At 41.1% G+C, this 25,780-nt stretch overlaps 1 protein-coding gene across 8 annotated transcripts in view; it reads left to right on the forward strand.

The window, feature by feature from the left end:
• Positions 1–25,780, forward strand: part of LOC132824781 (CCR4-NOT transcription complex subunit 4-like) — a 169,423-nt gene that overhangs the window by 25,859 nt on the left and 117,784 nt on the right. For all 8 annotated transcript variants that reach the window (XM_060839508.1, XM_060839513.1, XM_060839511.1 and 5 more), the window contains exon 2: positions 23,434–23,675. In XM_060839508.1, the coding sequence (XP_060695491.1) occupies positions 23,502–23,675 (174 nt within the window). In that variant the 5' untranslated portion in view covers positions 23,434–23,501. The remainder of the gene's footprint in view (positions 1–23,433; positions 23,676–25,780) is intronic.

Below are 25,780 nucleotides of genomic sequence, written 5' to 3' on the forward strand. Positions count from 1 at the left end.
TCTTGTCTTTGGGGCTTTGAAGTCTACCCATGACCTTAATCCTTCCTATTATCCCCTCAACCTGCAGCAAGATGTCCATGCTCCTGCAGTCATGGCCTTGAAAGGATTTTTCATGCTTATTGTTCCACCAGTGACTTGACTGCAGTGTATAAACTTTAATATCTCCTAGAATACTGTCCCTCAACCTCACTACCTTCTGCCTTCAGATTTCACTTAAAATCTGTCAACCAGTCTTTTGATCAGCTTGCAAAAATATAACCTTAATAATGGTTAACTGTTAAATTTCTGCCATGAAGTGCCCTGGGACATTTTTCTATGTTATAAATATATTATAATTAAGGTATTTTGTTCTATTGGAACAACCTGCTATGTCTTGAATGGATATTGCCGGTGATTATAAATGCAATATATTTAATTAAGCCTTTTTCCCTCCTGTAATCTCACACATACTGTTGATAGGATGTTGCTTTTCAAGGGCATGGTTTCATCCAGGAATAGTAACTTGTTGATCACCAATCAGTTGCAGCCAAATTATCTTTCAGTTTTCTGCTGGGGAAATTGATGTGGTAGGGACTGATCTATTGACCTTGTTACATGAGGTTGATTGTAAGGAGTACAATGCTTCTACTTCCCACCACAACACTCTAATTGTATTTCCTCACATTTTTTGGTATTGTTCATGAAGAACTTGCAGAGGTAGGTCGTATTACGACTTTGGCAGCCAATTTTGAATACCTGGTTTCATTGCTTTTGGTTGCACTGTCAATAGTTGCTCTACACATATGCATGGGGTGGAGAGTTATTGTTGAAACAACAGATCTCAGCTGATATGGCTCAAGTTCATCAACTGACAAAATCTATTTTCTGTTACTTGGAATGTGAAGTTTCTTTTAAAATTGATTCCAGTTTATAGCAGATTAAAATTTCCAAAGCTGATCTATTCGCAAATTGTTTCATGATCATTTTTAGAGAAAATTAACATAGTGTTTGCAATTAACATGCAATGGATGTGACTGTTAGATTCTTTTCCTAAGGTTTTGCATGAGAGATGCAATTCGTGCGCGCCAACTTGTGCAAACAGTTAAAGTTTATTAAAGCTAGTACAAGGGAGGTGGTCCCCTTTGGCCCTCTTCTCAGGCAAGCAAAGTCAGGTCAAAGTGAGGCCCTGAACAAAGAAAACGCATCCTCTCTCTTTTTTTTAACAGGTCAGTTGGCCATGCCTACAGATGTTCTGGCCACTCTCCCACAGTCACATGCCACTCAGTTACTCAGTCACATATTACCCCAGATATAATGGCAGGATGACATTGTCCTCAGAAGTCATGCAAATGGTAATGCCCTAATCCTGGGGAATCGATATGCAGATGATTTCCTGAGTCTGTGATTCCTCAGGACAATGCAGTTGTGACGTACCTCTGGCCAGAAAGCATTTCTGAATGGAAGAGATTGAATTATAGTTTAACTTGACAATAGCAGGGAGTAATAGCAAATGACTGTCTAGATGAACTGTAAATTACAATGGATAGTCATCCGTGTTCTTTCATGATTGTCGTCCCCACCCAAAGACAGTGCAGTTTAACTCGTTAGTATTGCATTAATGTCCAGAGAGATTTCCATTTAATCTTTTAACATTACATGTGTAGTTGACAGTGTACATAAATGCTTGTTACATTATCCCAGAATACAATGAAATGTAAGAAATAGCAGGTGTAGACCATGCAACTCATCAAATCTTCTGTCGTGCAAAATTGTTAAAGTTGATCTTAGGCTTTAGCTCTGCTCCCCATATCACTTGTTTTCCTGAGAGCAATTTAGAATATACTCAGTACTTCAGTAGGAGAGTGTCCATACTATCTGGGACAGAATATTAGTATCAGTGTTTGCAACCATTTGAGAGAAACCGTTTCTCCTCAAATCATTTCAGACAGTTCATCTGGTCCTTAATCTTGGAGTTGTCTCCGTGTTCTGAAAAGCAGAAATTGCTGGTAGAACTCAGCAGGTCTGGCAACATCTGTAGAGAAAAGCAGAGTTAATATTTCAAGTCCAACAACCCGGAGTGAAAAGTTCTGAATGAAGGGTTACTGAGCTCGCAACATTGACTCTGTTTTAGCTAAGAGAAACTGCCAGACATGTGGAGTTTCTGAAGCACTGACTATTTTTCATTGACATCATCAGCATCCACAGGTGTTTGTGTTTTACCAACTTGTTCCAGATTACCTAACCAGGGGAAATATACTCAGTGACACAGACAATTTAGAGGCAGGACTAATTCATGATTAGATTAGATTCCCTACAGTGTGAAAACAGACCCTTCGCCCTAACAAGTCCCCACTGACCCTCCAAAGAGTAAACCACACCTACCTATTTCCCTCTGACTAATGCACCTAACACTGGGCAATTTAGGATGGCCAATTTATCTAACCTGCACATCTTTGGACCATGAGGGGTAAACCAGAGCACCTGGAGGAATCTCTCTCAGACACAGGGAAAATGTGTCTATACACAGTCACCCAAGGTTGAAATCGAACCTCGTGCTAACTACTAAGTCACTGTGCTGCCCCAAATGTGGTGCCTCAAGCATGTTCTGTCTCTCAATACTATCATGTCTGATCTAGTTGCTCCATTTCCCCACTTACCATCAATAATCTTTCATCCTGTTGCTAATCAAAAATTCATTTACTTCTGCCTTAAAACGGTTTCAAAGACTCATGACCTTTGGTGAGGAAATAAAAAACTTCTTGTCTGTGCTTTAAATGCTTGGTTTGAAGAGTGGCAAGTAACATGTGCCAGACAATGGCCATCTCTGATTTAGAATATTTCATTATCTCATAACATTAAATGGCTTTACCATTGTGGAATCTCCCACTATCAACACCCTGGGCTTATGTTCGACCATAAGTTAAATACAATGATGATGAACAGGTCAGAGATAAGCAATCCGACAATAAGTAACTTGCCTCCTGATGACCTACTTGCCTGCATGAGTGCAACTCCAAACATAATTAAAAAGGTTGACACCATCCAGAACAAATCAACCCACTCAAATGGCACCATATTCACCCACTCCACCATCACCACTCAGCAGCACGATGATGCCGATACCCTGTCGATGAATAGCAATTAAAAAAAGACACTTAGTTTTTCAACACTGAACCCTGGTTCTAGATTCTCCCATAAATGGTAGTGTCCTTTCCACATACACTCTGCCAAGATATATGAATGTTGTGCTTCAGTCACATTACCTCTGTGTTCTAAACTCCAGCATGTCATTATGGCCAGTCCTACTTTTCCTCTTGAGGCAATCATTCCAGTCCAGTAAACTTTTTTTCTGAACTATTTGAATAAATTTACTTCCATCCTTCCTCTAACACGAGGACGAGTACGATATGCAAGGGTTTCCCAAAATGGATGTTGGGACTTCCCACAGGTGTCAACTGAAATTTGGAGTTGCATAGTCAAAGACAGCAGTGGCTAATGCCTCCGCCACACTTATTCTCCTGCAGCCCTTTTCTCCCACCCTTTACCAAGCAATAATGTCTGTTTATGCCCCTGAAAATGAGGTCAAAGTGGACAATAGTTTTGCTCATGCTATATCCCAAGTGTGGTCTCCCAATACCTTGTATTCCTTTACTACTTTGAGCTGTTCAAGCCGTGCATTTGCATTTTTTAAATTTCTCCTGCTAAGATGGGTAATATCACATTCTCCCACGTCATATTTTTGCCCCGACTCAATCTGTCTGTGTCCCTTGAATGTCTCAGATTCCTTTCCACAATTTCACTTCCTAATTATCTCTGTGTCATCAGCAAATATGGCAAACATATGTGCTGTTCCTTCTTTCCAGTTATTTATGTAGATTCCAAATAGTTGAGGCCTCAGCACTGATCTGTGGCACATGACTTGTAACATCTTATCAACCAGAAAAGTGACGACTGTATTCCTATTATCTGACCAGCTAACATTCTATCCATATAGTTTTATGCTTTCATTTTAGACAATAACCAACACGCCATCTGGAAATCCAAGAAACTTACATACACTTGGTCCCCTTTATCCACAGAACACATTACCTTCACAAGAAATGCATGTTGGTGAAACATTATTTATTTTTCTCAATACCATGTTGACACTGCCTTGAAGACCCAAACTGTCTAAGCTCATCAAGGTCCGTGAGAATCATGAATGTTTCCATGAGTGACCTTTTCTTTTCTAAACCAAGAGAATATGGGCATAATGTAATCGGGTACGGCTCTTGTCTTGGTTCGTTGCCTAACTTCATATCCTCAGCAAACTTAAAAATGTGATTCTTTGTCTTTACATTTAAGTCCTTGATGTCAATGATGAATTGTTGAAACCCTAGTACTGATCTTTGTTACACACCACCAGTCAAAGCCTGCTGCCTGATGTGAAATCCCCCTACTTATTCCCTACTCCCTTGTTCTGCCTTGTTAGCAAAGCAACATGGATAACAAATTGACTGAAGGATTAAACCAGTTTTGATGAATGGCTGTTTCTTTTCACTCTTAGAGATTTAATACTCCCCATGGTTCAGTACTCTAACTGTTTTTGATGGACCTTAATTTGTTCCTTGGTTACAGGGCACATTTGAAATGCCACATATAGGTGCAAGTGTAAGAAGTAGTGAGGAAGCTTAATTCGAGACTTGAGAAGGAAAAGTAGCCATGAAATGAGTGAGCACACTGCTGAAGTAGTGTCATGCAGTCAAGTGTGGTGTTAGATGAATGAGGAGCGGTAACACACGAAAGGTAAAAATTGAAAGGTGTGCAGGGAAAAAAAAAGCTTGACCTATTTCTTCACAGATATTTGAAGACAGCAAAACCAGTGAACAAAGTTAATAAAGCATAGAGACACTGAAAACCAGAAAACTATGATACTTGGATAAAACCCTGTTAGTTGTAAGCTGAAGCTTTGTGTCCAATTCTGGGTGCCAGACTTTATGAAGGATGTGAAGGCTTGAGAGTATACTGAAGACACTTAAAAGTTTTTGAGGGTGCTGTTAGGAGTGGAGAGGTTAAAGGAGATTTGAAGATTGTGTAAAATCAACAATGTGAATTATATCAATACAACGTGTTTCCAATATTGAAAAGTTGATTGCCAAGGAGCGTAGATTTGAGGTAATTGCCTCATACTGTCTAAGGTTCTGTCGCCAAGTGCTTTTTGTTGCAAGTGATGAGGATTTAGTGTACGTGCTCGTGGTATGGTGGATACAGATTTAATACCGTATTAAAGAAGTGCAGGTCAATGGGCAAAGGGAAATGGAGTGCAACAAGCAGAATTGCTGTTCAAAAGAGCCAGCAGAGCCTTGATAGATCATGTGGCAACCTTTCGTGCTACACTGTGATTTGCTGTCCCCTTTCTGTACTCGAATTGCTTTTGTCGGACTTGAAGTGGGATTCAGCAAACACATCTACTACAGGCATAATTTAATAACTCATGGGTGTTTTTATGGTGGGAATCTTTGCATTCTACACTTTTTCATTTGTGGCATGTGGTCTTTACTGGTGGGGTCACTATTTATTGTCCTTGTCTACTTGCCCTTGAAGGTGGTGTTGAGCTATCATCCTGAAGTGTTGCAGTCCATTTATTGCAGGCACGCCCATAACACTGGTAGGGAAGTCTGGGATTTTGACCTGGTAAAACTTAGGGCACAGCATTATACTTCAAAGGCGGGATAAGTGGCATGGAAGATAACTTTGAGGTGATGGGTTTTCTAATGTATCTACTGGCTTCTCCAACGAGCAGTAACATTTAGAAGGTTTGGAAGGTGCTGTCAACAAGTGTGTCTTGTAGGAAATGCACACTGCTACTGCTGTGTCATAATGGAGTGACTGGCACGACACCCATAAACAATGAAATGGCTGCTTTGTCCTGGATGGTGTGAAGCCTGTTTGGTGTGATGTTCTTCAAGGCCAATGGACAGTATTCCATCTAAGTCCTTGGTGAAGTGGCTTTGGTGAGTCAAGAAGTGAGTTACTCACTGCAGCTGTTATTTGCTTCTGATATGCCGTTGAAGCCACAGTATGTACATCGCTAGTTCAGTTTCTTGTCGCGGCGAAACCCTGAGATGATTGTAGGTGTTTCAGTGGTGATAATGCCATTGAATGCCAAGCGATAACGGTTAGGTTGTATCTTGATTCTGTTTATTGTCTGGAACTAATGTGACAACTATCAGTCACTTACCAGCCCAAACCTGGATATCAGCCACGACTTGCTAACTACATTTTGATATGGTATGCTTCAGAATCTGAGTGGCATGGTGCAAACATTGAACACCAAGCTACCTAATTGTGGAATACCATGCATGTTTCTCTATTGTTCTTTGGACTTTCACAGCACCAGATGACTGTACTGAAGACCAACCTCATCTTGCCCTGGATAAAGCTGCACCCCAATCATGAATCCACTTGAGAGGGCATTCAATTGAAACACTTGAGTTTTTCACATATGAGGGTGAGAATCTAAGTTCCTCTCTGTGAAGGGTGTTTGTGAGCAAACAGAATCTAGCAGCTTTTGGGCATGGTTCACAGGTTGCTGCTCCATACATTGCAATTTATCGTGATTCCGTTTCAACTGTTGATAATCAAATTGCAAGCCCTGCTGATTTCTCCAGCGATTTGTTTTTGTGTTTCAGATCTCAAGCACCCACAATTATTTTTAAGTTCTGAGACCAATAGATCTTTGCCACATTAACCTTAGACTTTCAGAAATTTTCAAGCAGCCAATTGTTTTATTGTCAAACCGAGTTGAGTCTCATGTATGCTACCATTCATGCATTTGAAAAATAACCTTCAAGATGTTTGCATAACTCTGCCAAGCTTAATCCTGATTTGGAGATGCTGGTGTTGGACTGGGGTATACAAAGTTAAAAATCTCACAACACCAGGTTACAGTCCAACAGGTTTAATTGGAAGCACACTAGCTTTTGGAGCACCACTCCTTCATCAGATGATTGTGGGTCACTTGATGAAGGAGCGGCGCTCTGAAAGCTAGTGTGCTTGCAATTAAACCTGTTGGACTATAACCCGATGTTGTGATTTTTAAGCTTAATCCTGTGCTTTACTTTCCAAGGTGTTTTTTTTTTGCTTAGTATGTTGTGTTTCTGATCATAAAAGATTAAGTTTGAATTGTTGCAAAATAAAATAATGATCAGCCGGAGAAAATGTAACACTTTCTGAAGCATCCTTCTTCTCAACTGCCTTGTCCAGTGGGCTGAATGGCTTGTTTCCCTAAGTTCTATTTAGCTGAATATGGTTATGACTCATGGCAAAGGTTTCCATTTAGGAAATTACTGCTTCTCAGTAACCAGCAATGTAAGCTTGAACAAATGACCATTAGATTAGATTACTTGGTGTGGAAACAGGCCCTTCGGCCCAACAAATCCACACCGACCCGCCGAAGCGCACCCACCCAGACCCATTCCCCAAATTTACCCCTGCACCTCACACTATGGGCAATTTAGCCTGGTCAGTTCACCTAACCTGCACGTTTTTGGAGTGTGGGAGGAAACCGGAGCACCCGGAGGAAACCCACGCAGACACGGGGAGAATGTGCAAACTCCACACAGTCAGTCGCCTGAGGCCGGAATGGAACCCAGGTCTCTGGCGCTGTGAGGCAACAGTGCTAACCACTGCCACCGTGCCGCCCTAATTTTAACTTGAAATTGTGAAGTGAATCAGTTCATTGCTGAGATAACTGGAAAAGGGCAAGATTAACTACTTTGTGTTGTATGAGTTTTTGGATTGCAAGTTTGTTACCTGCAAATTTACAAATTTGTCTTTAATTCCAAAGTCATGTAACAGGTAAATATAAAATATTAACAGTGGTGTTCGCACTGATTTTTGTGGAACCAGATTGCTGATGCTTTGAAACAATGGGTATCGATGTCCTCCTCACCTCTTCTTTCTATCTTTGCTACCATCTGTTCTACGTTTTATATTCCTTCAGATGCGCTGATTATATTCATTAGTGTGTTACTTTAGGAACTTGTTAAAGTCCTTTTGAAAGCCTTCATCTGCTGAATTCCCCTTAGCAACCCGCTCCATTTACCTCTTTGAAGAATCAAATAATATTAGTTAAAAGTATTTCTCAGTTAAAATCCATGTTGTTCAGTTTAATATTTTAGTTTCTTGATCTTCTTCTGTTTGATCCTTTTAAGGGATCCATTAATTTTCTCATCAGTCAGCTTAATATCAGTGCTCTGTCATTTTGAGACATTCCTTTCTGCTTAAAGATAAGCATAACATAATAGTCCTCTGGCACTAAGCATTTTTCTTCAAGGCAATGTATGCAAATTGAGTGGGAAAACACATGGTTAATCCAGGTTAATAGTGGATATGAGGGCAGTTATCCAGAATGGTAGGAAAGACAATGCAGAGGATTATTATTTAAATGATGATTGTGAAATTGACAGTAGACAGAGGGTGGCATGGTAGCACAGTGGTTTGCACTGAGACCCGGGTTCAATTGACTGTGCGGAGTTTGCACATTCTCCCCGTGTGTGCGTGGGTTTCTTCTGGGTGCTCCAGTTTCCTCCCACAGTCCAAAGATGTGCAGGTCAGGTGAATTGGCTGTGCTAAATTGCCCATTGTGTTGGGTGAAGGGGTAAATGTAGGGTTATGGGTGGGTTGCGCTTCGGTGGGTTGGTATGGACTTGTTGGGCCGAAGAGCCTGTTTCCACATGAAGTAATCTAATCACAATAGGTGCAGGAGTAGGCCATTCTGCCCTTCGAGCCTCCACCACCATTCAATACGATCATGGCTGATCATCCTTAATCTGTATCCTGTTCTTGCCTTACCTCCATAACCCGTGATTCCACTACCCTTAAGAGCTCGATCCAACTCTTTTTTTCTTCTTAAATGAATCCAGAGACTGGGCCTCCACTGCCCTCTGGGGCAGAGCATTCCACACAGACACCACTCTCTGGGTGAAGAAGTTTCTCCTCATTTCTGTCCTAAATGGTCTACCCCGTATTTTTAAGCTGTGCCTTTTGGTTCAGCACTCCCCCATCAGCGGAAACATGTTTCCTGCCTCCAGAGTGTCCAATCCTTTAGTTATCTTATGTCTCAATCAGATCCCCCCTCCATCTTCTAAACTCAAGGGTATACAAGCCCTTTCCCTCCAGTCTTTCAGCATAAGGTAGTCCCGCCATTCCAGGAATTGACCTCGTGAACCTACGCTGCACTCCCTCAATAGCCAGAATGTCTTTCCTCAAATTTGGAGACCAGATCTGCACACAGTACTCCAGGTGTGGTCTCACCAGGGCCCTGTACAGCTGCAGAAGAACCAATTTGCTTCTATACTCAATCCCTCTTGTTATGAAGCCCAGCATGCTATTTGCCTTCTTCACTACCTGCTGTACCTGCATGCTTACCTTCATTGACTGATGTACAAGAGCACTCACTCTTACCTCTCTTACCTTTTTTAGATTTTTGGAATAAAAGTTCTTGCAAATTTCCCTTGTGAAACAAGTTAATTTACCCTCATTTCATTTTCTCTCCCCTTGCTGGGTTTTTAAATTTTTTCCTTAGGATTTGGAAGCCTTTAAAACCAATGGTTTCTTATTAATCTTCACCACTGTGTATGCTTTTTCTTTGGCATTTATGCTGTCCCTGACGTTCCTTGTTAGCCATGGTTGCCTAGTTCACCCTTCATATATTTCTTCTTCCTGGGGATATATTTCTGCTGTGCCTCCCGAATTATCCACAAAAGCACCTGCAATTGCTGCACCACAGTCGTTCCTGATAGGCTCCCCTTCCAATCAACTTTGGCCAGCTCCTCCCTCGTATCTGTGTACTTAACCTAATTCAATTGCAATATTGTTGCATCTGATTCCATTCTCTCCCCCTCACCGCCAGATGAATCTACCCCATTGTATGACTGCTTTCGAAGGATCCCTGCACCCATTAGGTCCCTGACCAAGTCTGCCACAAAGCACACCACCAAATCCAGAATTGCCTGTTTCTTACTGGGCTCTCCCCCTGCTCACAGACATCATTCAGCTGCTTTGACTAAACTGTCTTAATTTTCCCTCTGTTCTCTCTTTCCCTTTGTGAGCAATCTGTAGGTTTATGATGTGTAGTTTGCATGACTTTACTTAAATAATGGTTGAACCTAACACTTGAAGTTCAAAATATATGTTCAGCTGTCTTTTCAAAAATGTCTGGACTCATCTAATTTAAATCTGAGGTTGTGGCCTTTTATTGCTCTCTACTCTGTTATTTTATAGATACTGATAGAATTTAAAGAATTGTTATTTTTAAAATAACTCCTTCATATTTTCTTTATTCTTGTGTCTGCTGTTGTTGATTTTGCAGTGTCAACCTCGTATTTACTCCTAGCGATGCAGATAGGAATGGTAAGGGTCCAAGCATTGATCTTTGAACTCATGCAGTGCTTAAACTCGAGACTGAAGTTGCACCTCTCATTACTGCTGTCAAATCACATTTCAGCCGTGTGTTTTCCAAGTCGGTTACATACTTTCTATGTAATTTGTTTTTTTTGTCAGACTTGGTGCAAACTTTGTCGAATTCAGGAATAGATAATTCATCTGAAGAATTAATCTAAACCTGTTATTAAAGAAAATGTTCAAGTGCTATTTCATTGACATCAGTCTTCTGGAGTTCTTCAGTTTAAATTGCTGCTCTATGGCACTTTGCTAACATGTCATAATGAAATTGATTTGAATTTAGATTAGATTAGACTTAGTGTAGAAACAGGCCCTTTGGCCCAACAAGCCCACACCGACCCGCCGAAGCGCAACCCACCCATACCCCTACATTTACCCCTTACCTAACACTACGGGCAATTTAGCTTGACCAATTCACCTGACCCGCACATCTTTGTGACTGTGGGAGGAAACCGGAGCACCCGGAGGAAACCCACGCAGACACCGGGAGAACGTGCAAACTCCACACAGTCAGTCGCCTGAGTCGGGAATTGAACCCGGGTCTACAGGCGCTGTGAGGCAGCAGTGCTAACCACTGTGCCACCGTGCCACCCACGACATTTGTGTGACTCGTTGCTGACAGGCTGTCATTACTTTGTCAATTGACACCTTATGACTGTGGTACATTTATTTTACTTTGGTTTAGTTTTGCAGCACTGAGGCCAGTCTCCCTGAATCCTCAAAAGATGATATCCCATAACAGCATTTCTTGCTGTGTCTTGGGAAATCTTGCATAAAAGCCATATAATTTGTCAGACTTGCAATTTTTCATGGACTTTGTATGATGGGGCTGCAGTCACAATTCAGTGTCAAGAAGCCTAACTTGGACTCAGATTTCACATTGTCATTGCTCATACAGACTGCTCTAGCACAGCCCTGCCACAAAGCTATGAGATATTCTTGGTGAGGTTCTATTTGCTTTAGTCAGTTTGGCACTTTGTGCGCTGTTACACTCAGGTTCAACATTTCGGCAAAGTGGTTTGCATTTGCATGGAAACTAAATCAAAGTATTCCCAATGCAGTAAAGTTAAATCTTTGTTATCGCATTTATTTTACCTTATCTTGTTTGTTCACTTTTTTTAGCAAGAGATGACAGACCAAATATCACAGAATTGGTCCTTGCCTCTCCTGCAGGAGTGGAATGTATTGAGATAACTGCAAGGGTCTTCTATAAGGACAGGAAAGTAAGGAAAGCAACACCCATGGGAAAATGTATTTTAGTACAATTCACTTAACTCACTAATACAGGATAACAACTTCGTTGCTTTTAAAAGCATTTCTCATGGCTCTGATGTGATGTTGTCAGGGTAGGGATTTGTGTAAAGCTTAAGAATCTTGTTTATTGTTTACTGCGTGTCTGTTGACCTTTTGAAACCAAATGCTTCCAGCATCTCAGCCATTTGGTGCTGAGTAGGTGTTGCAGTTATATATGATGATTCCATTCAATTTGATTACAAGCTTGCTTTTGCAAAACAGTGGCATTTCTCTCACTACGTTGACAGCCACTCTCCTTCTCCTGATCCCTCCACTATCATCCCTCCTTTCTCTGCTTCATCCCACCACCAGCTTTGCTTTCATAGCCCTTTGTGACAATGAGTTCAACAGATTAAGAACCCAGTGACTGAAAAAAAAATTCCTCCTCATTTCTGTTCCCTTTACTCTGAGGCTGTGTCCTTTTAGTTTCTGTTTTTTCTGACGAATGGAAACGTGATCTCTTCATCTCCTCTGTACCCCGACCACTCGGTATTCCATAAGTTTCAATTACATTCTCCCTTATCCTTCTGAATGTCACTGAATTGACACCTTATGACTGTGGTACATTTATTTTACTTTGGTTTAGTTTTGCAGCACTGAGGCCAGTCTCCCTGAATCCTCAAAAGATGATATCTCATAACAGCATTTCTTGCTGTGTCTTGGGAAATCTTGCATAAAAGCCATATAATTTGTCTTTTAAGAGTCCTCAAGCGCTCCTCATGTGACAAGCCCTTCATTCTTGGACCTCTGGACCTCCTCTAAAACCAACACATGCTGCCTTGGATGTGGGGCCCAAATTGCTCACAGTTTTCCAAATGCAGTTTGACCAGATCCTTCCACAGCCTCAGTAGTGCATCTCTGCTCTTGTATTCTAGCCCCCTTGAAGTAAATGCCTTCCAAACTGCCAACTGAACTTGTATGTTGACCTTAGCATCCTGAACTAGGACTCCCAAGTCTCTTCAGGCAGGAGCCCTTTATCAGGATGCTGCATGACCTGCATTTCCAGCACCCCACACACTCTCAACTCTGATCTCCTGCATTTGCAGTCCTCACTTTCTCCCAGGTCTCTGTGCTTCAGATTTCTGAAGCTTTCTCCCATTTTAAAAAAAAGTCTGTCTCTCTTCCTACCAAAGTGCATAACCTCCCACAACCCACGTTCCCTCAAATTCATTCTTCTGCGAGGGTCTGAGATTATTATGTGGCTGCATTGTCTGTCACCATGCACAGACCCTTTGTGCAACTGAGAGGTAGCAATATGTTGCAACCCATTATCCTATATTCTCTCAGCCTGACCACCTCCTTCTGTCTTGTCACTTCTTCTCTTCCTCCCCTCCCTGCAACCCATTCATTCTCTAAATGTGAAGTAATTCATATGGATGGGAAAGCATGAGGCTGAAAGAAACTGAATCTTTGTTGGAGGGGTATAATAATAAAACATGGGGGCTTTTTGCAAGTGGTTGAATACCAGTTGCAGGTTATTGTAGAAAGAAAATGTTTAGCATTGAGTTGGCTCTGGATGTAGGTTTGCTTACTGAGCTGGCAGGTTCAGTTTCAGACGTTTCGTCACATACTAATAACGTCTTCGGTGAGCCTCGGGGTGAAGCTTTTAGGGCCAGTTTTAGCATATTGCACCCATAGATGTTAGCGAGTTTTGAGAAGATTTGTATCTCAGGTTGAGGTTTTCAGGTTTGAGTAGGTTTTCAGCATTAGTGGAGATGACTTTTCATCAATATAACTATTGCTCTCCGAATGCATGATGTGACTATTCCCAACAACTTGCGTTTCAAATTGAGAGGATTTTAGTACCGTTAGTAGTTGTTGTTATTATGCGATGGTTGCTTTCTTGTGCAATCCCATGTGATAGAAACATCACACTTTCGAAAGAGCGCTTAGTATTGACGATGTAATTCCATTACAGCCAGTGCATATTGTAAAAGTTTAGGCTTTAGACACTGTGCCCCCAATTGATCAGTCACATGAATGAAATGCGCATTATAGCTCAAGGACCTGTTTAATTATCAATTTAGACAACAGGTGTAGGGGTGGGGCAGTAAATGCTGGTCAGCCAGTAAAGCCCACATCCCACAAATGAATAAAAAAGCTTAATGTCGCTGTATTTGTTGTAAAGCGATATTGCTCAGATCCAGAAACCTGATGTTTGAACTGGGATTTATATCTGGGATCAGTAGAGGGCAATCTTAGCATGAATAATGCAGTCACCTCATTGTTTAACCAGGAAAGAAAACCACAACAACCTAGCTTTGAGGAAGATTTGAACAACTGTTTTTTTGCATTGTTGATAACATAAAATATCAACATTATTTCTTTGATCATGTCTTTTTACGATTGAAATCTGAATTATTGTACTCTTGTCTGTATTCAGTCTTCTGTATAATTAGCATTATAAGTTTGGAAAGTTAATTAACCATAACATCCTCCAGTTACTCTTGCACCAATGCACAAAGCATGACATGTGCTCTTCACTTAAAGTGCAGTTCACGTGGTCAATTAAGTTGAAGTGTTCGCAATTCAATTAAACATTAAAACCTTTGAAATATTTTCTTGTATGAGAAGTCATGTTCAAGATCTGTTGTAAGTTTGCCCAACTCTGACCTACCACTTCCACATGCCTTGTCATTTTAAGGCTGAGTTCTGATCTGATTGCCTGAATTCCACAGTAAGGAGATTTGTGAAAATGCAAGATAAAATATAACACACACATTTCAAATTTTGAAGCTCAACAGTCAGTTTTTCAAATAGATGTTCGTATGATAAACATTGCTTTCTAATGGGATTGGATGGTGCAGGAAGTGCTCAGTCTGAAGCAAGATGGTAACAAGGCATTCAGTAAAACACATCTGCTAACGACTTTATTGGAATTTGTAGCATATCTTTGAGACTTTTCTTCCCTGGTTGATGCTGTGTAACCACCAAGCATTAACAAGTTTTCTAGAAACCTTCCATTCGTTGAGGAGACTTCAAGCCAATCTACATTCTGCTCTGAAAATTCTGTTCCTGTTTTGACTATTCTGGCAAACTTTACCACAGTGGCTGAAATTCTTCTTTTCAAATGCAGTTTATCTCCCAGTGTTAGTGGTATCTTTTTTAACAAATTCAACATCCTGCATCCTCACCAAAAGAATTTAACTTTCCTCGAACCCCATCATACCTCTTGTCGATATCTTTATGAAAATGGAGCTACATAATCATCTCAGTTTGTCTGCTTTACAAACTCCCCAGTCATGAAGGAATAAAAAATTGGTTGTCTGAATGTAAATACAAGAGTTTAACTGGGAAGCTTTTAAATCTGCACACTATTAATTCTTGTCATTAGCCAGCATTTGTGATAGAGTATTGACTCTACTTGTGGTGGGCGAGAAATATACATGCCCTTCATGGGGTTGGAGTTGAAATAGTTTTGCTACAGAATAAAGCCAGGCCAGGCTGACAAATATGGTTGGTAATTTGCTGTTGGTTGGAATGGTTCTGAGATTTAACCCAAGTTTCTGATGGACAAGGGCCCATGGTGATGAGATAGGTCCATCAAGATCAGTGGAAGAGAAGTAAACCATTTAGTCCCTTGTGCTTGTCCTACAGTGAAATTGTGGCAGCTTGGCATTTTAACTCAATTAAATTTGCCTCATTCCATACCCTTTCATTTTGTTTCACAAAATCTGTTTAGTTAAAACTAAGAAATGATCCAGCATGAATCGCCAGTATCAGGTTAGAGATCTGAACTTGGATCACCATTTGTGTGTACAAGTTGGAGGTGTAGTGGACATCGGAGGTTACCTCTGAATACAAGGGCCTCTTGATCAGATGGACCAATGGGCTGAGGAGTGGCAGATGGAGTTTAATTTAGATAAATGTGAGGTACTGCATTTTGGGAAAGCAAATCTTAGCTGGACTTACACACTTAATGGTAAGGTCCTAGGGAGTGTTGCTGAACAAAGTGACCTTGGAGTGCAGGTTCATAATTCCTGGAAGTAGAGCAAGCAGATAGTACAGTGAAGAAGGCATTTGGTATGCTTTCCTTTAATGGTCAGAGCACTGAGTAAAGGGGTTGGGAGGTCATGTTGCAGCTGTACGGAACATTAGTTAGGCAACTTTTGGAGCGTTACATGGAATTCTGTTCTCCCTCCTTTGGAAGAATGTTGTGATACTTGAAAGGGTTCAGACAAGATTTGCAAGGATGTTGCCAGACTTTTGAGGATTTGAGCTGTAGGGAGAGGCTGAATAAGCTGGGGCTATTTTCCTTGAAGCGTCGGAGGCTGAGGGGGTGACCTTTTATCGAGGTTTATAAAATCATGAGGGGCAAGGATAGGGCAAATAGGCAAAGTTTTCCCTGGGGTCGGGGAGTCCATAACTAGAGGGCATAGGTTTAGGGTGAGAGGGGATAGATAGGGTGAAGGGACCCAACAGGCAACTTTTTCACACCAAGTATGATGTGTGTATGGAATGAGCTGCCATAGGAAATGGTGGAGGCTGGTACAATTGTAGTTTTGAAAAGGCATCTGGGTGGGTGTATGAATAGGATGTGAGGGGGATATGGGCTAAGTGCTGGCAAATGGGACTAGATCAGATTAGGATATCTGGTCTGCATGGGTGAGTTGGATCAAATTGTCTGTTTCTGTGCTTACATTTCTATGACTCCAAGTCTTTATTAATTTGATTTATTAATGAAGTGGTTTTTTTTTAACAATTTGGCCCTGTTCTATAATTTGAGATTACCCCAACCCACAGAAATAAATTCTGTCTCCTGTTCTAATATTCTGAACAGTTCAATCAGATTCCACTCTTCCCTTGTAAATTCCAGCTTGTGTTATCTGTACTTTGTAATTATGCCTCAGTGACAAGATAAAATTCTAAATGTATGTTCTACTTCTCCAAAAGCAATAAAGCTTTCCTAACATGTGGTGACCAATAAAATCTTTAAGGAGTGATGGTTAATAATGCCTTTCTATGGTGCAGTACCTGATCTGTTCACTTTCTCCAAGTGGGAAAGAATTGAACTTTTTGCTTTTTCTGGCAAGTCATTACAGGATAAGATGAGTGTATAATAAAGCTCTTGCGAGTCACAGGTATGGTGAAGCTGACTGTGCCATGTCAAATAAAGGCTTAGCACTTGGGTACAACGTATGTTACATAAGATAGATTTATGCCTCAACAAAGAGTTAATGCTATGAACATAATATTGTAACAGGTAAGAGAATTTTTGTATCCCTTTGGTACCATGTATATTTTGGACAACAGAACTGTTCCCCAGGCTCATGTGGTTGCCCTTTTGGTTCTGGAGCATGCCATGCATCTATTCAAGGACACCCTCACCTGAAACTTAAATGAGGACGTGTTGTTCGGGTGTGATACTCCAAGTCAGTTATTTAATGAGGCTTGTTACGTTAAGGTGGATGTGTGAGACCTTGTCATACTTTATTAAGAGCAGGGGAAAGATTCCCCAGTTTGTTGACCATCAAGAGTTGACTTGCATTAACTTAGCATGTTTGTGTCTCATTGTGTTCTGACTTCTTTGCATCCAGTGAGCTACTTTGGTTTTGGTTGTCCAGTCAGTTAGGAATGAGAGGCTGAGACAAGCAAGAGAACCCGGACAAGAGTGTAAGTTTCTGCAATTGTCCAGAAGTTTTTTTTTGCCTTTGTAGCTTCTTGTCTTGTTTGGATGTGAATTGGGATTGAATACATAAATGTGTAAACTGGCCATGAACCCCATGGTACAAAAGAGCGAGCTATTCAGGTCTGGAGAGTAACAAGGAGTATAGAAGACGTGGGAATAATGTGGTGAGGGGCTTGACAGTACAGCGAAGAGTGCGAGTTCAGATGTTGCTCAGGTTCAAAACATCTGAGACATGATGGGTAGAACTGGGGAAGATGTTCTGCACATGCAGTACACACAACCAGGCACTAAATTTAAAAACAGAATTTCAAAGGTTATAAACTCTGAATTATTACCTGAGATGCTGAGGTACGGGGTAGACCATTTAGGACAGAGATGAGGAGAAACTTCTTCACCCAGAGAGTGGTGGCTGTGTGGAATGCTCTGCCCCAGAGGGCAGTGGAGGCCCAGTCTCTGGATTCATTCAAGAAAGAGTTGGATCGAACTCTCAAGGATTGTGGAATCAAGGGACAGGATACTGATTTAAGGATGATCAGCCATGATCATATTGATCATGGTGGTGCAGGCTCAAAGGGGAGAATGGCCTACTCCTGCACCTACTGTCTTTTGTTCGTATCAATGATTTGGATGCGAACATAGGTTTAGTTAGTAAGTTTGCAGATGACACCAAAATTGGAGCTGGAGTGGACAGTCAGGAAGTTTACCTCAGAGTACAAGCGGATCTTGATCAGATGGACCCATGGGCAGATGTTTTTTTTAAGTTAGATGCATGTGGGGTGCTGCATTTTGCAAAGGCAACTTGGGGCAGGATTTGTACACTGAATAAGACCATAAGACATAGGAGTGGAAGTAAGGCCCATCGAGTCCACCATGCCATTCAATCATGGCTGATGGGCATTTCAACTCCACTTACCCACATTCTCCCCGTAGCCCTTAATTCCTTGTGACATCAAGAATCTATCAATCTCTGCCTTGAAGACATTTAGTGTCCCGGCCTCCACTACACTCTGCGGCAATGAATTCCACAGCCCCACCACTCTCTGGCTGAAGAAATGTCTCCGCATTTCTGTTCTGAATTGACCCCCTCTAATTCTAAGGCTGTGACCACGGGTCCTAGTCTCCTCGCCTAACGGAAACAATTTCCTAGCGTCTGCCCTTTCCAAGCCATGTATTATCTTGTAAGTCTCCCCTCAATCTTCTAAACTCCAATGAATACAATCCCAGAATCCTCAGCCATTCCTCGTATGTTAGACCAACCATTCCAGGGATCATCCGTGTGAATCTCTGCTGGACACGTTCCAGTGCCAGTATGTCCTTCCTGAGGTGTGGGGACCAAGACTGGACACGGTACTCCAAATGGGGCCTAACCAGAGCTTTATAAAGTCTCAGTAGCACAACGGTGCTTTTATATTCCAACCCTCTTGAGATAAATGACAACATTGCATTCGCTTTCTTAATCACGGGCTCAACCTACGTGTTTACCTTTAGAGAATCCTTGACTAGCACTGCCTTTGTACTTTGGCCTTACGAATTTTCTCACCGTTTAGAAAGTAGTCTATGCTTTGATTCTTTTTTCCAAAGTGCAAGACCTCGCATTTGCTCATGTTGAATTCCATCAGCCATTTCTTGGACCACTCTGCCAAACTGTCTCGATCCTTCTGCAGCCTCCCCACTTCCTCAGTACTACCTGCCTGTTGACCTAACTTCGTATCATCGGCAAACTTCACTAGAATGCCCCCAGTCCCTTAATCCAGATCATAAATATATAATGTGAACAGCTGCGGCCCCAACACTGATCCCTGTGGGACACCGCTTGTCACCGGCTGCCATTCCGAACCTTTTATCCAAACTCTCTGCTTTCTGTCAGACAGCCAATCCTCAATCCATACCAGATAATGAGAAGATCCTGGAGAGTGTTGCTGAACAAAGAGACCTTGGAGTGTAGGTTCATAGCTCCTTGAAAGTGGAGTCACAGATAGATAGGATAGTGAGGAAGGCATTTGGTATGCTTTCCTTTATTGGTCAGAGTATTGAGTACAGGTTTTGGGAGGTCATGTTGCAGCTGTACAGGACATTGGTTAGGCCAGTTTTGGAATATTGTGAGCATGTTGTGAAACTTGAAAGGGTTCAGAATAGACTTACAAGGATGTTGCCACAGTTGGAGGATTTGAGCTATAACGAGAGACTGAATAAGCTGGGGCTCTTTTGCCTGGTATCTGAGGCTGAGGGATTGTCGAAGTTCATAAAATCATGAAGGGCATTGATAGAGTAAATGGGCTAGGCCTTTTCCTTGGGTTGGGAGGAGTTCAGAACTTGACAGCATAGGTTTTGGGTGAGTGGGGAAAGATTTAAAAGGGACCGAAGGGGCAACTCTTTCATGCAGGCGGTGGTGCATGTGTGGAATGAGCTGCCAGAGGAAGTGGTGGAGGCTGGGACAATTGCAACATGTAAAAGGCATCTGGATGGGTATATGAATGGAGACGGTCGAGGGGGATATGAGCCAAGCACTGGTAAATGGTACTGGATTAGATTAGGACATCTGGTTAGCATGGGCAAGTTAGACTGAAGGGTCTGTTTCCTTGTTGTACATGTCTGTGATACAAATGGTCCATAAAATTAGATGAAGATATGTGCATATACAGTTAAAATGGCAAAGCGAAAAGCTCAGTTTCTGAATACAGAATTCATGAAAGTCGAAATTCCAAGTGCACACAAGTAATAGAAAACACTTTGTTAAGCCATCTCAAAGGCATGGCTGAAAAGTATGAAGGATTGTGCCTGTGTATTGAGAAGCTGAAATCTTAGCCATGATCTGAGTGAATGTTGGAGCTGACTGGGGAGGGGTTTGGGGGTGGTTTCGAGTTGTTGACTTGTGCTCCCACTTCATATGTTCACCATAGTGTCGCACCAATCTTAATCTCTCTCCCAACAATAGCCAAAAAATGATAACTGGTTATTTGTACCATGAGTAATTTCAGTTTTAATTTAGCAAATGAAAATAAATATAATTTTGGCTGCCTTTCCAGCAATAACATATTGGTTGTCACCAGCTAGAGGACATCCTAAAGACAAGTACAACTTGTTGTGTGCTTGATTTACAGGATAAAGCTATTATAAATATATAGCATGTGTACAGTTTCTACTTTAATTTTCCTGAATCCAGATTAAAGGTCGAGTTGCATTCTGTGTGTAGACGATGAGAAATAGCAAATTAAAATGGTCTTGATTAGTTCCCTTCCTGCTATGTATGTTGAAACTAAGCAGTGAACTCCTGGCTTCATCATCATCCAATTGATCAATTTTGCTCAAGGTTCTGAAGAGGATCTGGGTATTCAGAATTTGAGTTTCAACACACTTCGTAAATATAATGTTCTTGGAACTTGAAGAATTGGCGGCAGTTAATTCCACAGGATCTTTTAAGATTTGGATTGTGGATAACCTCCTGGTAGGAAATATTGTAATATTGCAGTCTGTCGTCTTGGGTGGTAAGAGAAATAAGTTGCCCTCCCTATTGTTAGACAACAAGACACAGAAGCATAAATAGGTCATTCAGCCCATCACACCTTCTCTTCCTTCCAATGAAATAATGACTGAGAATTTTTAACTTCACTTTTCTGCCTTATTCCCATAGCCTTTGATCACTTTTCAGATTAAAAATGTGTCTCCGCCCTAAGTACACCTGATGTGGAGGAGCTGGTGTTGAACTGGAGTGGACCAAGTTTTTAAAAAATCATGCATCACTAGTTTATAGTCCAACAAGTTTGTTTGGAAGTACTAGCTTTTGGAGCGCTCCTGATAAAGAAGACCACTGATTTATGCCCTCAGAAGGTATTTCTCCTTATCTCTGATCTACTAGGTAATCCTTTCGTCTGAGATTATGCCCTCTGGTCCAAGCTTCTTCCACAAGAGGAAATGGCTTCCGCACTCATCAAGCCCCCAAAGACACTTTTGTGCATTTCAGTAAGGTCATTTCTCTTAATTCTCATGCTCAGTGAGTACAAGCCTAACTTAGTCAACCTCTCCTCAGAAGCAGGTTGATCCATACTGAAACTAGCAAACCTTCTCGGCACTGCTTCCAATGCCAGTATCCCTTTGCTCAGGGAAGGGGACTAAAACTGTTAACAGTATTCCAAGAATGGCTTGAATATTACCTTAAATAGATTGAGCAAAATTTTAGATTCTATTCCATCAGAAATGAAGGCCAATATTCCATTTCCCTCTTCTGTTGCTCACTAGACATGAATGCTAACTTATGATTCATGAACAAGACTCCAAAGTCTCTGCTGCAGTTCTCTACGGTATTTCCCCACATAAATTACATTGAGCCCTGCTGTTCTTTCTTCTATTCTTCCCTCAATTACTGAGTAATTTTTGATATCTAACGCAAGTTTATGAACCCTTAGTCAAAAAGGGAGGGAGACGAAAAGTCACTCGAGAGCAGTTGGTTTAATGTCTGTGATTGGAAAAATGTCTCCTGTGAAGATTGTAATTGCATATCATTTAGAAATATAATCAATCAATAGGTATTCATGCTTGACAAATTTATTACTATTTGCTGAGAAGATAACAACAAGGGTCGGTAAAGCGGGAGCTGTAAACTTTGCTATTTGGATTTCAAAAACTCATTCAATTAGGTACTAACTGTAAGGCTCCTGTGTCAGAGCCCATGTTGGCATTGTGGCATAATTCTGTATTCCATCTGTCAAGTTTTTGCACACTTACTTACCTGGCCACAGTATATCCCTTGGTAGACTGCATAAAAATCAGTACTTGCCTTCCCACCCAATTTTATCAGCTGCAAACTTGGTGACAGTACACTTAGTTCCATCATCCAAGTTATGATCATACATTGTTAATACTTGTGACTGCAGCTCAGATCCCTGTGGCATTACACTAGTTAGAGGTTGTCATCCTGAAAATATCATCCTTATTCCATTAGTTAGCTAATCCTTTATCCATGGGCAAATATTTTTATCTTGCAGCACATGCGCTTTCTTTCTCCCTTAAAAGTTAGCTAAAATTCACAAGCCATTTTGAATTCCACAGTCTGTAACATTCTTAAAAGATGGAGTACCGCATGGTGTTGTCACTAGGCATTTAAGGTGGAATGTTGTCATGTGCCAAACTGTTTACTTGAACAAGGAGGCACTCAACAGTATGATTGCAGATTCTTCCAGTCCAAACTGGGACTGTGTCTGGAAAGGTACAAATTAGGATGAGGTGCATTGTGCGCAGCTCTGTTCAGGTTGTGGTAGTAGCGGGAATTGTCTGGTTTGCTAGATTATACAAGGAGCATCTTGATTCAAGTGGGATTTTCCCAATAAATCTGACAATTGATTCATTGCTCCAAGCTGTTTCTTTCACTGCCTTAGAGTCTTTAGAGCAAATTAGTAGCGCTAAGCAAGCAAATCATTGCACACATACATATTGAAATCATGAACTCGATCTTTGAATATTATGACAAAATAATTTGCCCTCAGTAACAATTTGGAATATTCCTTGGAGTCTTGTGGCAATTTTGTTCTTGAGTACTTTTTTCAAATCTAGAGGACATGAGTTGAGTCGTATTATGATGACAGACCTGTGAGTTGTCTTGCTTCTTGGATGGCATCCTTAGTAAACAGGAAGAACGTGAGGACTGCAGATGCTGGAGATCAGAGCTGAAAATGTGTTGTTGGAAAAGCGCAGCAGGTCAGGCAGCATCCAAGGCGCAGGAGAATGGACATTTCGGGCATAAGCCCTTCAGGAATGAGGAAGGTGTGCCAAGCAGGCTAAGATAAAAGGTAGGGAGGAGGGACTTGGGGGAGGGGTGTTGGGAATGTGACAGGTGGAAGGAGGTTAAGGTGAGGGTGATCGGCTGGAGAGGGGGTGGGGGCGGAGAGGTCAGGAAGAAGATTGCAGGTCCTTAGTAAACAGTCTGTTTCCAGTTGGTCGTCCTGACAAATTGTTCAATTTCATTGGACAAAACATGCCATAGTACCTAGAAGGTTTGAATAGAATATGTTTTTTTACAGAAAGATATGCATGTGAGCATGCTCCGTACTCTTTACTGTTGTGACTAACATGTCTTTGCTGTTCTTCCGCAGACCACAAACAGATTCAGATCTGTGCAGTTTCTTTTGGTGAGAGGTTGAACAGCCAGTCAACACTGAAGATGTCTCGTAGCCCTGATACAAAGGAGGACCCTGTTGAATGCCCTCTCTGTATGGAGCCCCTCGAGATAGACGATATCAACTTCTTTCCATGCACCTGTGGCTACCAGATCTGTCGTTTCTGTTGGCACCGTATACGCACAGATGAGAACGGTCTCTGTCCAGCCTGCAGAAAAGTAAGTTGCTTTACAGAATCTAAGTCAGTTGGTTGTAACCTGATTTGATTTTGACATGTTCAGCGACCTTTCATATTTTTGTATGTATTTAAAGAACTTTAAAACTATATGCACAGAATAAGTGAAAATGTGAGAACCGAGCTACTTGAGAGTGGAGTTCCAAAAGTGCAGTCCTTGTTGTAGTATAATGTCTATCTGCGGTTGTATAAAGTGATATTAAATTGATGTAGAGCAGATTTCTTATTCTGGGACTGAACTCTGTTGTATTCCTACAAATGAGCTGAAATGCCAATGTGGTATTTTAAGATAAATTTAGTTTTCATAACTATGAAAATGGAACGCTTCTATTCATAGGAGTGAGTTACCTTGAAGCTACAGAGGTGCCATTTAAGTTGAAACTGGTTCCTTTAGGTAAGAAAATCTGTTAGTTTTACTGAATCTGATCCATACCCAACTCCAGTCTAATTTAAATACGATTGATCCTTAACTGCTCTCTAAAACCATTCAGTTACGCAACCAGATGAACTAGGGATGGGCCAGTAAAAACCACACTTACCAATGAGCCTACACATGGCACTCTGCTTTTTAAGAAGGATGAGAAAATAAAAATGAGGGATTTACAGACACGTTAACCCTACAACTGTAGTGAGGACATTGCTGGAATTTATGAACAAAGATAGGGTAACTGAATGTTAATCAAGGAGAGTCCGTTAGGTCATGTCTCTCAAACGTCATTGAGGCTTTTGAAGAGCCGATGATAATGGAAAAGGGAATGCCCATTGTTGTTTCTTTTGGACTGCCAAAAGGCGGTTGATCAAGTTCCACACAAGAGACTGTTAAGGGAGGTAAACGCCCCAGAAATGCAGGCACATTTCTGTCATGTCGGGAAAATTGGTTGGGTGACAGGATAGTGGGTTGGTATGCAAAATGGTAGGATATGGCCACTGGTGTCCTGCAAAGATCTATTATACCCTCAATTATTCACACCATTAAAAAGTTGGATAATGGCATAGAAAGTCATTTGTCTAAATTTTCTGATTAGAAACTTAAGGGGTATTGTAGACAGTACAAAATTACAAAGGGGTATTCAAAAAAAAATTCCTTGAATGGGCAAAAGTTTGGCAGATGGAATTCCAGTGTAAATAAGTGTGAAATTCTGCATTTGGGATGTATAAAGGATATATCAGGGAACTTTCCAAGTGATATGAAGGTAAATATGGTGGATGTTCAAGGACACTTCAGAGTTCAGGTGCATAATCATTAAAATGCCACAAACTAGTGAAGAAAATAATCACAAAAGCTAATACAACGCTGCCCTTTATAATCCAGTCCTCTAGACATAAGGATAAAGGAATTATACTGCAGTTAGACAAAACCCTGGTTTGGAAGAGAAAGTGAGGACTGCAGATGCTGGAGATCAGAGTTGAAAATGTGTTGCTGGAAAAGCGCAGCAGGTCAGGCAGCATCCAAGGAACAGGAGAATTGATGTTTCGGGCATAAGCCCTTCTTCAGGAAGGCTTGCAAAAAACCCTGGTTAGACCATACTTGGAATTCTTGTGAGCAGATTTGGACGCTACACCTTTTTGGAGCAAAATATTGGTATTAGTGTACAATATAAGTTTACAAGAATGATAACTCCTGAATTCAAGGTACAAGGAGAGATTACACAGATCTGGCCGAGAATTTTGAAGGTTCACAGATGCTCTGATCAAAGTCTTCAAGGTGTTAACAGGAAAGGGATTAGAGAAAGAAACTGTTTCCTCTGTTTGGATATGCTAGATGAGAGAAAATTGTCAAACTAAATAGTTTGACAATTAGCGCTCGACATTGCAGAGGCGATGTTAGGAAGCACTTGTATACACAAAGGATGGTATCGGTTTGAAACTCTTTCACAAATGACAGTTGAAGCTAAATCTGATGTAAATTTTAGTTTGAGATACATTTTTGTTAAGCAAAGGTCTTAAGGGTTTTGGGCCAAAGGCAGGGATATATTGTTCGACCGCAAATTGGATATTTACTATTCAATGAGTTAAACAGGCTCAAGTGGTTGAATGGCCTGTTCCTATCCCTATATATGCCAGCATAAAAAAGAAATTAAACAAATG

Source organism: Hemiscyllium ocellatum, chromosome 19 (assembly GCF_020745735.1).
Source record: "Hemiscyllium ocellatum isolate sHemOce1 chromosome 19, sHemOce1.pat.X.cur, whole genome shotgun sequence".
Classification (NCBI taxonomy): domain Eukaryota; kingdom Metazoa; phylum Chordata; class Chondrichthyes; order Orectolobiformes; family Hemiscylliidae; genus Hemiscyllium; species Hemiscyllium ocellatum.